The 15,387-nt window shown below is 45.4% G+C and overlaps 1 protein-coding gene across 5 annotated transcripts in view; it reads left to right on the plus strand.

Moving 5' to 3' along the window:
• PBX3 (PBX homeobox 3) overlaps nt 1–15,387 on the plus strand; it is a 157,456-nt gene that overhangs the window by 136,139 nt on the left and 5,930 nt on the right. For all 5 annotated transcript variants that reach the window (XM_034793483.1, XM_034793482.1, XM_034793481.1 and 2 more), the window contains exons 5-6: nt 977–1,112; nt 13,837–14,002. In XM_034793483.1, the coding sequence (XP_034649374.1) occupies nt 977–1,112; nt 13,837–14,002 (302 nt within the window). The remainder of the gene's footprint in view (nt 1–976; nt 1,113–13,836; nt 14,003–15,387) is intronic.

The raw sequence follows: 15,387 nt of genomic DNA on the forward strand, positions 1-15,387 counted from the left end.
AGCACCGTTCTCTTAGTTCCTTCGCACGGCCAGGGAGCACCGGAGAGCACCGTTCTCTTAGTCCCTTCGCACGGCCGGAGAGCACCGTTCTCTTAGTCCCTTTGCACGGCCAGGGACCACCAGAGAGCACCGTTCTCTTAGTCCCTTCGCACGGCCAGTGAGCACCAGAGAGCACCATTCTCTTAGTCCCTTCGCACCGCCAGGGAGCTCTGCTGGATGGTGCACAGCGGGGTAGAGGCACCAGCCATGCACTTCCTGGCCCCCTTTGAACCGTTCTCCTCACCGCGTGCCCATGGAGGGGCCCTAATGTTCTTGTGGTTAAATGGTGAGAGATTCATGCTCCTGTTTCCAGCAAAGAGCTGGTAATTACAGGCCAATAGCCTCCAGTCCCAGATCTGTAACTTCCTGGAGAACAGGTTGGTTCCTGCATGCGAGACTGGTGCTGCCCCGCAGGCTCTGCACTGCCCACCTGCCCGCCTCGAGCCATGGTTTGCTTTTCGTTGTATGATTTTTCCCCCACTGCACCCATTGCCGTGGTTCTTGGGGTGCCCCGAACGAGGCGTGCCCAGCGAGGGGTGACGTACTGCAGCCAGAGGCAGCGTAGTGACAGGATACTGAGCAAAAGCTGAATAACTCTGTCGTTCAAATGGTCAAGGAAGGCAATGTCTGAGAATCCACATGTCATGGCAGTGACTGTAAACTCTTCGTCATGGTGCCGAGAAGAACTTGGGGTGGGTCAGATCATGATGTCATGGAAGTCAATGGCAAAACTCCCCTTGATGTGACTGGGGAAAGGGGCAGGGCCCGTGTGTGTATTGTAACATGCCAGTGAGATACAGTTCTCAGCTGAGTGATAAGTGTGTTGCATACAGACTGGTATGTATTTAGGAAGTAAAGGAGGTTTTATCCTGAACAGAGCCTCCTGTAGACTTCTGTTAACACCTGTACCAGCAATGGATTTCTTTCCTCATTTCAGACGGAAAAGACGTAACTTCAGTAAACAAGCCACAGAAATCTTGAACGAGTATTTTTACTCCCACCTCAGTAATCCCTACCCCAGTGAAGAAGCCAAAGAGGAGCTGGCAAAGAAATGCAGCATCACAGTATCACAGGTAAGACGAGGCTCATGTCGTCAGCATTGCCATCACCTGCCAGTGCCATCCCTTGCCTGGCAGGGCTGAGCCCTCTTAAGATTTGAGAATACGACACGAAGTAGACATGTCTACCCCAGTGATCACTCATGGTTTTGACCAGACACACCTTCCGTAGAGTGCGGCTCCTTTCCTTGGAAAGCAAACATGTTTCACAGACCTGTGGAGGGTAAGGGGTAACATTTGCATAGGTGCAGGGAGTAGCGAGTGCAGAGCATGCCTGGCTCTGATCAGTGTCTGCTGGCTCTAATGTATAGGTCTATCCAGATGGATACTGTTGCTTTGCTGAGTCCCGGCTATGGGAATGAGGGAATTCAGTGGGAAAAGGCTCTCTATCCATGCACTGCCTGGCTCCTCTGCGTATCTGCCCACCCACACGCCAGTCTGTGCCTTTTCTCTCTTGTCTCCGCTACAGTGGAAGATGCATTGCAATGTCCTTTGAAAGCTCTCCAGGCAATCCAGTAGCCCTTGCCCAATACCCTCTTTTGTGAACATAAAAGTTAATGTCCCTGAAACATACATGTAAAAAGGTGGCAGATAGATGGGAAATGTGATTGTAAGCTCTTTGGGGCAGGGGTCATGACTTTCTTTTGGGCCTATGAAGAGCCTGGCTTACTTTAGGGTGCAATAAAATGAATAAATACAATTAATACATGTAAGCAGCTATTCAGCAGTACATCCTATACAATCTGTGCATGCCGATCAGATCCTTAGATAGTTCATCTCTCATTGTCAGCTATCCATTCCTTAAAACTTAATGTTAATTCAGTGAAAGGCCAGTTTATTGACAAATATATAATTATCTTTATGGATCAGCTTTTCTCTGATTTGTTGAAGCCTTTTAAGAAGGCTCTTCTCTAGCCCAATCAGAATCCAACTTTTCAATCACAGTATAGTGACAATTATTGCTGCATTGCAGCAAAGTGTATTAGGCAAAGTGATTCCCTCCGTTCAGTCAGTTGGTCTGTCAGCAACGTCATGCAATAAAATAGGGGACCAGAAACAGTGTCTCCTGCCCCAGAAACAAATACCTCTGCTGTGCCAGGATTCTGCTTCCTAGACAAGCCAGACTGTATCTAACCGCTCGAGACTGTTCTCCTGCAATGACTTTCCAGTCCTGGACACACTTACACAGAGCTTTCATTTACTCTTTACTGCACCAGCCATTTTAAAAAGAAAAGTAATACTTTGTTTTTATGGCATGTACATTTGGTAGAGCACCAGAATCCTCTCAGCAAGGCTGGCCCCTGTATTTTGGGAAAAGTTGGGACTTGGCTCTCAGGAAAGTAAGTGGAAACAATAGTTTCTAAATTTTACAGCAAGTCTGTCTCTTACTACTGAAGGCTGAGATGCCAACTCCCTCTAGTTCCAATCAGCTTTGCTTATCAATATTTCAAGTCATTATAAATTTAAAGGAGCAATGCCTGAGGTTAATGTGTTAAGTATTAATGATTGCAGGCTCCGGAATTGGCATTATTAGCGACATAACCTCTGGATCAACCTTTAGCTTTATAATTAAGACACGATTTGAGATTTAGTTTACAGGTCTCCAGTGAAACTGTGGCATTTTCAGATGCTTTATGGTAGATTTAAGTAGGAACCTAGTCTAAAAAAACCACCCAACTCTATAATGTGTAGTAATTCTTAGTTGACATTGGATACACCAGAAGAAATCCAAGACTCAGGAAACCACATTACTAGCCTTTGTCTTTGTCCCCATTTTGCTCTGAAAACTTTCTAAATTAAGGAAAACTTTACCTTGCCGGCGTCTGTAGAAAGACTCTTCAGGTTCTCATTTCCCCGTCCTTGTTCTCTGACCCTCTACTGCTGCCGAGAGCCCTGCATGCTTCTAAACCAGCGAGGTTCTGCTGTGTGATGGCAAGGACATGCCTGGGGTGTGTTTCCTCTGTGTGCGACCCCCAACACCAAACCCATTCACTCAGGCATAGCACAGGACTGGGGTTTGCCCTTTAGTTATTTCCTGGCATCAAAATACTGAATGGCTAATGGCTGATCTTAGCATCGCTCTGCAGATCTCCACTGGAGCCTGTTGCCTTGGCTCCACTGGACAAACTAAATGCCCCAGGGCACGTGGAGCTTGCACTCCACTTGGTTTGGAGTCTGAAAGTTTGCTACTTGTCTCAGGCCTTCTGGCTCCGAAGGCAGCGTAGGCTAGTGCCATTGATAGAAACTAATTAGACTTTGTGAGGAAGAGTCAGTTTTAAAAATCTATTAACATAAGCAGAAGCCAGCGAAATGGGTAGTCAGAAGAGCACTGGCTATTGATTATCAAGTTTCAGAGACTATTTCTGCTAACCATCAGGGTTTCTTCAGCTCCGCTGGCAGAATAGAAATAGTGACAGACATTGGGGTGCAGAGCGAGGCAGATTTGTTAAAGAGCTAGGATGTGTCCATACAAGGCTGGAGAACTGCGTATGGCGGAGGAGGAGTTAATGTGCCCAGAACAAGGGAAGTGGGTTTGAGAAGACTGGACACCCCTGTGGCGGATGAAGGGCTAGGTCTAGGGAATGAGGAGCTTGGGAAGCCATTCACTGACAGGTTCTGTGTTAATAGATTTGATTGCTTTGCTTTTTCTTGTTTTTAATTGGAAAAGGGCTTTTGATAAGATTTAACAGAATCCAGTGCAAACTAAAATATAAAAACGGATACGTAGCCCCCCAAATGCGGTGGCAATGGGAGCCTAGAACCTGAAGCTAGGTCTGTCTACTGGATGTTTTATACTAGCAGGCATCAGTTGCTCCTCTAACCCGTTAGGAAGCCTGGCAGGATTTGAGCATAGCTTGTGCCTTGGCCCATTTGGCGTCTTCTGTAACGCTGTTTTAATAGACCTGAGTTTTGAGAAGTCCATGGGAGCTTTGCCTTCGCCTTCAGTAGTTTCAGGATTGGGGCCCCGGTCAGCAGTTAGAGCCTGCTGAGTTTAGCATAAATGGGGAGGAAATGCTCCCAACAGTGGAAGTTTTCATTTGAAAACTTGCAATACTGGGATTGGGGTATGTGTGTGTGTGTGTGTCTAACGTTTCTGAGCTCTTTGCAGATCTAATGCCCGGGTAAAAAGGAAGATGTGGTGGCTGTTGTATCCTTAGATTTTCAGAGGCATTTGGTAGGATTGCATATGAAAGATCATTCACTCGGGGCCTGATCCAAAGCTCACTGAAGTCAGTTGAAGGTCCCCTAGTGACTTCAGCAGGTTTTGGTTTGGGAGCTAGAGCAGCAAGGAAAGGGTTAACACTGGGATTAGAAGTACATTACAATGGTTCATAATATGTTGTGTAAATGGTAGTTTTTCTGACTGGAGGAATGTTTGTGGTACACTAGATCGGGTACTATGGGGCCTCTCTTCTGGGAAGTTATGGGTGGGTCAGATTAGAATATCAGATGCAAGAGATCAAAGGCTTACGATGAAACAAAAACAGAGGGGCAGAAGGTGTCATTAAAAAGCACAGACGTCACTATTGTAGCTACGCTTCCGGTTCCGTAGAATCAACAGGATCTTTCCATGTGGGGTCCTGCAATGGTGGCTCCCAGCAGGGCAGGACGGCGGGTGGGAATGGAGACCTGTAGAAATAGTAAAAAAAACGAGGCACCTTGTGGCACCTTAGAGATTAACACATTTATTTAGGCATAAGCTGTCGTGGGCAAGAACCCACTTCATCAGATGCATGAAGTGAAAAATACAGGAGCAGGTATAAATACAAGAAAGGATGGGGGTTGCTTTACCAAGTGTGAGGTCAGTCTAAATCAATTAACAGCAGAATACCAAGGGAGGAAAAATAACTTTTGAAGTGGTAAGAGAGTGGCCCATTACAGACAGTTGACAATAAGGTGTGAGTAACAATAGGGAGAAATTAGTATTGGGGAAATTAAGTTTAGGTTTTGTAATGATCCAACCACTCCCTGTCTTTATTCAGGCCTAATCTGATGGTATCCAGTTTGCAAATTAATTCCAGTTCTGCATCTTCACATTCGAGTCTGTTTTTGAAGGTTTTTTGTTGAAGAATGGCCACTTTTAGGTCTGTTATTGAGTGACAGAGAGATTGAAGTGTTCTCCTACTGGTTTTTGAATGTTATGATTCCTGATGTCAGGTTTGTGTCCATTTATTCAGACTAACACGACTACCACTGAAACCTATAGAAATAGTGTCTCTGTGTTTCAGTGATAGCGGTTATGCTCCCAATAAAGAGTTAATCAGCTTCTGGGAGTGGGATTTTTTTGTAGGGGATGATTTAGCTCAGATGTGGAAAACGGAGTTTAATGAGGAAATGTAAAACCAGTGGCCTGCAGAGAATAAACCCAAATAGAGAGAACGCAACTCCAGGGACCCGTCATTCGGGATAGTGAACAGACAGGGACTGTAGAATGGGTGAGAGACCATCCCTGAAGCCGTCTGCACAGGGTGTGGCTTTAGTAACAATGGCCAATGAGATACTGGTCTGCATCGGCAGAGGAAATGACTACGATTGGGAGCACAAGATCTGGCTGGACCTCACCTGAGTGAGCCCTCCACTTGGGGGAATATTTCTGTTGGCAGCAGGGCCGCCCAGAGGATTCAGGGGGCCTGGGGCAAAGCAATTTCGGGGGCCCCTTCCATAAAAAAAAGTTGCCATACTATAGAATACTATATTCTCGTGGGGGCCTGGGGCAAATTGCCCCACTTGCCCCCCCCCCCCGGGCAGCCCTGGTTGGCAGATATTATTGCCATAAGCAGGGTGCAGCATAGGGCCACAGATGGGGCGGCAGGTTTAATCAGTGTTGAAAGTCTGCCCAGGTTGGGTTTATTTTCACTGGGATACGAAAAGGGACCCTGAAGTAGAGAGGGAGACACTGCTCTCGTGGAAGGCAGCAAAAGCCAGAGGATGCATCCAGAAATCCAGGGTAAACTTGGCAATCCATGTAGCAAACTGGAAGGAGTAGCACACCCACGGGGTAAGTAATGGCATCAAAGGAAGTGACTGAATGGGTCTGAGAGGTCTCCTGACCATTTTATGGGAAGAGGGGAGTTGAAATAACTGGAGATTGGGTTGAGATAAACATAAAGATCACAGGCCTGTGGGGACCAGAGGTCTTCCCTTGACCAGGAATCTGTGTCCCCTTAAATGAAAAGCAAATGCCACATTGCAGGAAGAGTCCCTTGGTTTTTTCCAGCAGCTGAGAGAGGAGCTATTTTCAAGTAATGGGAGAGTGAATCTCATGAGAGTCAGAAGTTTGGTTTGGATGCTAATCCAGACTTCTTGAGTCTGCAGACAAGTTGGAAATGTCACAGGGCTTTTGCTGCAAACCTTCTGAGCACCCCTGAGTCTGGTCATTAGAGGGGTACCAAGAGACCAGTGCTCCCACTCCCAGTACTGCTTGTGCCCAGGAAGTGCAGGGCGGGGGGGATGAAGAATACATGTTAGAAATCCGCTTTGATTTTACCCAGCCAGGTTCAGCCACTGCTTGTAACCTCACCCACTGCCAGTCCCTGTAACTCTTTCTTGGGAATGCCGTGGGCGGGTTCCAGGGTCCGGGAGAGGAAGGAACATTTTCTCACTTAAACATTTAATTCAGAGTTCGACGCTGCCCCTTTCAGCAAGTAGCTTCCCAGACTACACTGCTCACTGAGCTGCAAACAGGGCCGGCTGCAGGCACCAGCTCAGCAAGCAGGTGCTCGGCGCGGCCAAGGGGAAGGGGCGGCAGGTCGGACTCTTCGGCGGCAGGTCCCTCGGTCCCTCTCGGAGGGAAGGACCTGCCACCGAATTGCCACCGAAGAAGAAAGCGGCGCGGTAGAGCTGCCGCTGATCGCGATTGCGGCTTTTTTTTTTTCTTCTTCTTCTGCCACTTGGGGCGGCAAAAACCCTGGAGCCAGCCCTGGCTGCAAAAACAGTGGATTAGGCTCCCAGATACATTTAGGTGCAGATGGGAGATAAATGGTTTCAGGTTTGATATCAGTGTATAAAATAACATGTAGAACAAGTTTTTCAAGAAATACATAAATACAAAAATGAAATTGTATTAGGTGTTAGTGTTCATAGTTCAAGAGTGTGGGAAAGGTAATTTAGAAAAAAGTGTCCTTAGCGAGAATCTCGTCAGCTGTAATTTAGAACTATCTGATCAGCATATGTTCGGGGGAGATAAACGATCATCTGTTCTTTACCTACGCTGGCTGCAAAGCTGATGTTCTATACTGTTCAGATGAGCCTCTTTCAGGTGTCATGAACACCAATCAGTCTATCAGACACACTGTAGAAAGGGCATAGTCGTTGGTGAAAGCAGGTCAGTGGATTATGGCAGTAAAATTTTTACTGCTTCAAACAAAAGAAAAATATGCTTGACAAGAATGTATATTTAAAATAAAAACTGAATCAATGTAAATACAAAGGAATCGAAAGCCAGCTTTTGCATTCTGTTTAAAAAGATTTTTATTTTATTTTATCTTTTGCAAACACATTATAATTAAGAGCCAGGGATTTATGGGCTCCTATCCCTGCCTTCAAATTGGATGCAAATAAATGTAAATAAAAAAGGTGAATATGAAAAAAGTGTTTCTAGAGGTAGAAATATGAAACTATTAACCATGCAACATGCACCATAAATACTCCACATGTAATTTCAAAATTTCATAATCCGTTACATTTAATTAGGCACAGTACATGAAGTGTGCACTGCCAATAAGCACGTGGAAACACAATGGAAAATATTTTGTGCTTTGTGGTGCATAAATGTTCAGTTTACTAATTTCAGTAATGACACTTCACTGTCAGCTGCGTCTTTCACAGAACAAACGCTGACCTGTCCTGTGGAAATAGCATGTGCAGGGAAGCAAGGCAGGCCCACGCCGTACCAAACCCTGCAGTTATGCATCTTGATGATTTAAGTAATAATTTATTGTCTTTTTTATTTAACATTGTAATTAACATGATAAATAAGTGTAACAGTATTGTTTGAAATGTAATATACAATTAAGCCCAATTAATTAATTGGCCTTCCGTGATCAGGAGGAGAAAGATGTTCATTGTTTTTTTTTTATGTGAAGAGAGAGTTTGTTTTAATGAAAAATGTGCTGCTAAGTAGCTTATGTTTGAGACAACTTGCAACAGTTTGGGAAACTGCAAAGTCTGGAGAGCCAGGAGGTGCTAGGTTTCCCAACCTGCTGCTTCACTAGCCACCCGGACACCCCAGCCTGAGAACATTTGTTTTTTGTTTGTACCACTTCTCTGCTGGCCCTCAGCCAGGTGCTCGAGAGTTCACCATTTGAGAAGCGCATCCTCTGCTTCGGAGCTTGGTGTTTCTTTGTGATTACTTCATTCTCTAATAATATCATCTAGCCCTGCATCTGCAGATTTCAGAGGAGTCCGGCGCCATTATCCCCATTTTTGAGATGGTGAAACTGAGCCACAGAGAGGGGAAATGACCTGCCCACAGTCATGCAGCAGGCCGGTGGCACAGGCAAAACTAGAATGCAGGTCTCCTGGATTCCAGTCTGGTGCGCAATCTGGCCGGCCACACAATTTTACCAGGCATGGAGGGGAGGGCAGGTCTACAGCCCCCCCCCCCCTTCCCCATTGTCCTCTGTGGAGGGGGAACAGAGGACGGTGTTGACCAGCCTGTGATCAGTGGTGGCTTTCTATGGGCTAGCCATGCTTCTGCAACTCTCCTGATCTCTACCCTGTACCATTAAATACTGCCTGTACCTGGGCCTGTCCCAAGGCCCATCCTGCCAAGACTTGAGCTGGTAACCGAAGCCGTCATGCTGCTATGTAACAGTTACTGCCACTCGTAGCAGGGGTGAGGCATAGAGCTTCGAATGGTATATATCCCTGATAACCTTCACGGGGATCTCATTGCATGGAGCCACTGTTCCTGTGCGAGCCCACTGCTCTGAGGTGGTCATTAAAAGAGGGTGAAGAGAGTAATTCTGGCGACCAGGAACATCTTAGCAGTGTCATAAACGAAGTCTAAAATATACCCCCTTCCAGAAGAGCACAGAGGGTTGCAATATGGAAACTCCTGATTTCAGTCTAAGCTGTGGAGTACTTCATGCACCTACCTGCTCAGCCGAAAGGTTCTCTCATCTTAAACTGAAATGTTTACTGATCTCCCCACATCACGAGCACCTCCAGCACTGGGTGTCCACCTGTATGGACAGACACCCCCACCTGGCACTGGAGTATCCGCTGTTCTGAGTGCAGGGAGATAAGGAAGCCATTTGTGTTACGTGGAGCAGCGAATGGGAATTTTTAATGGTCTCACTGGATAGGAAAACCTTTATTCACTCATTGGAAACAATTTCATACATGTCATGGGATTCTCCTCCCTGGGTCAGTGATTCCCGGATACCACAGCACAGATCCAAAGTGCTCAAACTTTCCTCTGTTCCTAATATCCACTGACATGTTTGTCCATGAGTCACTGTCAGGCCTTTCAAGCAAACTTTGAATGAATGTTTCCTGTAGCAGGTGCCTGCTGCTTTGAAAGTGCCTCCCCCTCCTCCAAATAGGCTGAGACAGGGAGCATGAGACTGCAGTCAGGGCCGTATTAAGGCATAGCCACTCTGTGTCCACGAGTAGGGCCCCAGCTCCTGGAGTCAAGTGATTATGTCAGAATCTCAGATGTCATGTAACGAAATGAAGTGAGGCTCTAGCCATCACGTTTGTAAAGCTTGAAAACACAAACCAAGCGTAATTGATGCAGACGCCTGCCTGAGTCTGAAGACTGCCTGAAACTATAGCTCTGCGAGGTGTGAACTGCTGCATGGGTGTTAACTCCCAAATCCCCTGTTCTGAAAGAGGCCTCCCGCCACCCCCTGATCACCCGGTGCCAGTGAGAGCCTGGTGTGGGGCTACCCAGGTGGAGTCACAGCAGCTCCCACGCTGGGGTGTGCTGCCAGAACTGACGAGGCAGCGTGCTGTGGACAACTGATGCTGCCATTGGGGGCTCTCTCGGCCACTGCTGGAGTTCTGCTTCCAGGGATCACCCGCCGGATCTCTGCTGCTCCTACTACCAGCCTCCAAGGGTTCAGCTGCAGGTCAGGGTTTTCCAACCTCTCCTAAATCCAGACCCTGCTCCAGTGGGAGCTGGAAAACAGCCCAGGTGTGCTAGGAAAAACTGCAGCCAGGAGGGACCCCGCACAGGGGTGCAGCCTATGTGCCACATGTGCTTTCCCATGGGGTGGGAGGCAGATAGTCACTGAGCTGGAGGGAGAAGAGTCAAACCCTGATTCCGGCGGGAGCTGCAGGTGCTCAAGTCCCAAGTGAGCCCTGGGAATAACACAGCTGACCCAGACAAACACGAGCACCAGGAAGCCAGCAGAAAGCCTGGCTAAGAGAGAGCCCTGGCCTGTACGGCCCTCCGAGCCTGTGCACATCCGCCACCACCAAGGGCCTGCCTGGAAACGATGAAATCACAGCAGCTGGAGGCAAGTGGGAGCAGGGCCCAATTATCGCCATGCTCAGAGCTGACGTGCCTACTCGTATTCACTTGCTCACCCCCTGGACCCTCCCTTGTTCTGTCCACATGTCAGTTTGTCCATGTGTGGCCAAGACCTTGGTTTATTAGCGTCTCTAGACTGCAAGCACCTGACTCCACTACAGCTCAACTGCAAATCTATTTGATGAAGGATTTTCTAAAACAATCCGTGGGTGGGCTTGGCGAGATGTATACATGAATTCTGATTTTAGTGTCAGAAACAGACTTTTCCAGAGGTGACCGGTGAAACCCTAACCGAAGTGTTGAGCGCAGATTTTAATTTGAGAAATAGTTTAACATTTTTTTAGATATTCATTTAGATGTGGTATGCAGGTTAAACATAATGTATGATTACTGCTCCTTTCATTGCTTCCAATTAAACCTTGCTTGTTAGTTTAACCTCTAGGTAATCCCATCAAACAATTGATGTCAAGGAAACACTGCCCACAGTGGCTTTGGATGAGTGGCCATTAATTTTAATTGCCTTGATATTAAAGATTAAGAAGTATTGGGACTAGCAGAATGGAAACGATCTGATGTCAAGCAAATCCACTCGCTGAGGCTTCCCCAGGCTGCTGGTGATATTAAAATTTTACTGTGAGAATTAAATAAACCTTTATTAGTGATGGCTGTTGTTTGATTGGTCCAGAGGTGGGCATAAACAGAGGGTTCTTACACATCCTCGGACAATATCGTTGATGTACAGAGATTCCTCAATTATGAAACCGTTAATAAAGCTGTAATCTGATTGTCTACAATAATTATTTGCTGGGTTTCATTAATGTATTATTGCTTCCCTGACTGACAAGGTAATATTAAGTGCAATATATAGAATACAATGGAGTATTGTCCAGGGAAAAGAAAGTATAAGGCACACTTTCCTTATTACATTTAAAGCTGGAGGCTTTTCATTAATTATCTTAAATTCCCGCTGTATGGTATATAATTTTGGCATTTTTAAAATCTCCTCCCTATAACCAGGTTGCCTTATCAAGCTATACAATACAGCTGTGTTCTGCTTGTTCCATGTGTTGTCCTTTAAATGGAATAGCATTCGAGAGCTATGGTCACTTGTATCCATATCCTACAGCGTGCAAGGCAGAAGTACAATTCCTGGTGATTTCTGTTTCTTTTTATGAGAGGGAAGGAGCTGTGCAGGGTTCCTGTGTCCGTACAGAAGGGTGCTATTTCCTTTGTGTCAAGGGATGTTCCACATGGTTATTTAAAAACAAACAAACAAAACCAAGCGCAGCATCAGCTGATGGTCATGACTCCATATCTGGTATAATGGAAACAGGAGTTAGAAGTTTAAGGCACTGCTCCAAGATCCATTGATGTCAGTTAAAAGACTCTCGTTGATTTCAGTGGGTGTTGGACTCTGTTGGACCGTGGGCCCCTACCAAGTGAATAGAAATAAAAAACAGACCTGACTGCAGCCCGTATGATTCATGGAAAGGCAGGCAGGAGAAGGCATGCATCTAGGGATACAGCAGAGACCACCAAACAAGACTTTGTGACCCACGAGGCCCTGTGTTTGTCACGTAACTCCATCCCCGTCCTTACAGGGTTTGCTCTGAAAAGACCTTCTTCTAAAACAGACCCAGCCTTGGCCAAAAATGGAAAATTGGTAGATTTCTGTTTATCGGTAACTGTTGTTTTCTGAAAGTCATCGTTAATAGGACAAAAATTCTTGTTCCCTACCCAGGGAATATCTTCCTTTACGAGAGTGCTGATGACTGTGAATTCAGCTGGTTGGATTTTGAGTATCTTTCTGTTGTGCATAGGCCTCCAAATAGCAGTCAGACTTGCAGTCACTACCGATGGGGCTTAGATGTGGACAAAGACCAGGAGTGAAATTTCTACATGCTATTGCTAGTCTGGCTTTCCCTCCAAGGGAAGGGCGGGAGTTTGGGCTTGTGCTTAAGGTAGCAGACTAGGTTTCAAGAGACCCTAATTCAATTCCCTGCTGGCCACAGACTGCCAGAGTGACCTGGGGGGAAAATTTCTCTGTGCCTCATTCCCATCTGTACAATGGGGGCAATAGTAATGAATACTCGCACCCTTTGCCTGTCTTGTCTGTTTGGAGCATAAGCTCTTGGGGCAGGGGCTGTCTCTAAGTGCAGGACAATGGGGCCCTGATTTTGTTCCAGACCTCTAGGCACTAGTGTCATAAAGTAATGATCATCTGAGAAATTTAGTTTTTGAATATGTTTTAAAATCATCAGACAGTGATAACTGTTGTTTATCTGTGACTATGAAGTTGCACTAATCCTTTCATAACTAAACAAAGGACATGCAGCGAGTCCTATGAGTACAAGGGGGTGAAGTCCAGAAGTTGAATGTTCTAAGTGAACATGGCAGTGTTCATGTCAGCGACTGCCATACAATCTTGTAAACTGCAGATTTCCATTGTTAGGGACCCGTTTCCTTTTAGAATTACATTGCAGAGTGTCGGCATGAATACAGTGCAAATAGCTTTGTTCATGGAACAAGGCATTTTCTTGATGGCACCGCATATGTAATGAACAGTGATTATTAATTAAGAACTTTATTCTAAAGGCTGAATTAGAAATGTTTGTATGATTTCTCAATGGCTTTGTTTAAGCTGCTCCAGCCATGACCTTTGCATGGGTTAATAGTTAGAGCCTTATCAGCCATCTTGGCATCCATGCAGTATCTTCAAAGGGAGATGACAAAGCAACTTTTCATCCATTATTGATTTATATTGTTCCTTTCATTTTCAGCAGACCAAACACGACTCCAACTGTAGGGCTGCCAAGGTTGTTCCAGCCCAAAAATAAAGAACAATTGCATTCGTTTCCAGCTCTCTCTGTCTTTCACTTAATCAAATGTTACCTTTACCTCCCTTCAGTGGTTCTAGTGTTCATTTGCTTGACAAATGCCTTGTTGTTAACAGTAGGCAAAACCATGCTAACTGCACAGCAAACTCCAAGATGCACATTGTCATAAGAGTAACCCCTTGTGTATTAGTTTTGCCAAGAGACAAACTGAACCATTTCATGCTCATATCTATAATAATACTCAACTGATCCTTGATTATTGCTTAGTTAGTCTGAGTACCTAGTGGATATTCGATTGAAGGCTGGGGATTGTGTATTTTTGATGGACCCAAACTTGACATTTGGAAGCGATCACACCTCTTCCTGCCGAACGCTATTAGAGGCTTGACTATTTTTCCCTTTTTCTCCTCCCAACCAATAGGTATCCAACTGGTTTGGCAATAAGAGAATCAGGTACAAGAAGAATATAGGGAAGTTTCAGGAAGAAGCCAATCTTTATGCTGCAAAAACAGCTGTGACTGCAGCACATGCCGTGGCAGCAGCTGTCCAGAATAACCAGACAAACTCCCCCACCACACCAAACTCTGGTACGTACCAGGAGCCTTTTCATTCCCCCAGCCCAGTAAATGAAAACATCCTGAAAAGCCAAGTGGGAAGGATTTGCAGTGAATTTGGTTTGGTTCAGAATGTCCAGACTTAGCCGTGGCATCATGTAAGAGTGTAGAGTGGGATTTCTAAGAAATGTCGGGTGTTGGTTTAACCACCCCATTAACGTCCATGGTAAAATGCCAGTTGACTTCAGTGGGAATGGAGTCAGGCTAATGCGGAGCACTTTTGAGAACCCCAGTCTTAATCCACAAAATGAACGTGTCACAGCCAGTGTCAGCTTCTTGGCAGTTTCCTTGTCCCGTAGCTGTTTCCGCAGTGTTTTCTCCCCCAGTTAAAGAAGAAGTCAGGCAGAGCTCCATGGCTGTTCAACACAGCGTTGAAGGCTTGAAATGTTGAGTGACGAATGAAATGGTGTAGAGGGGAATATTTACATTCTGCTGTACACTAATTGGACTTTAAATGCTGGGCTGCTTGAAATGAATTAATAGTGTATATAAAACATATATCTGAGGTAGACGTTTGTTTTAGGGTTCCATTGTCACCTGTTCATTTACAGTCTTTTAGAAATTTCTTACTAATGTGTTGTCTGCATATTGTAGAGCAGTCGTTCTCAACCTCTCCAGACGACTGTACCCCTTTCAGGGCTCTGATTTGTCTTGCGTACCCCCCAAGTTTCACCTCACTTAAAAACTACTTGCTTACAAAATCAGACATTAAAATACAATAGTGTCCCAGCCACACTGTTACTGAAAAATTGCTGACTTTCTCATTTTTACCATATAATAATAAAATAAATAAATTAGACTATAACTTTTGTACTTACATTTCAGTGTATAGTACATAGGGCAGAACAAACAAGTCAGTGTCTGTATGAAATTATAGTTTGTCCTGACTTTGTTAGTGCTTTTTATGTAGCCTGTTGTAAAACTAGGCAAATCTCTAGATGAGTTGATGTACCCCCTGCAAGACCTCTGCGTAGCCCCAGGGGTATGCGTAGCCCTAGTTGAGAACCACGGTTGTAGAGATAAGCACTGAGCTAGGAGCCCATAAGGGGAAGGAGTTCTGTTGGGACCAGACAGCAAAGGTCTCCACCAAAGTAGTGATGTCTCTGATTCTTATTTACAGCTAAAGTTTTGCTGTAAGTTAACTGTAGAGAATGTTTTAAAAATGTACTATGGAAATATTCTCTGTGGAAAGAAAGTAAGTGCGGGGGGGGGGGGGGGGAGATTTTCTTACTTTGATAGCAAAAAATCAACTTAATAGGCAATTACCAGCCATTTTTTTTCCCAAGGAGACATTAAACACACACTCAGAATAAGTTTTTTTCTCAGAGAATTTAGCAGTAGCACCTAATGGTAAAGAA

The sequence above is a fragment of the Trachemys scripta genome, chromosome 17 (assembly GCF_013100865.1).
Source record: "Trachemys scripta elegans isolate TJP31775 chromosome 17, CAS_Tse_1.0, whole genome shotgun sequence".
NCBI lineage: Eukaryota > Metazoa > Chordata > Testudines > Emydidae > Trachemys > Trachemys scripta.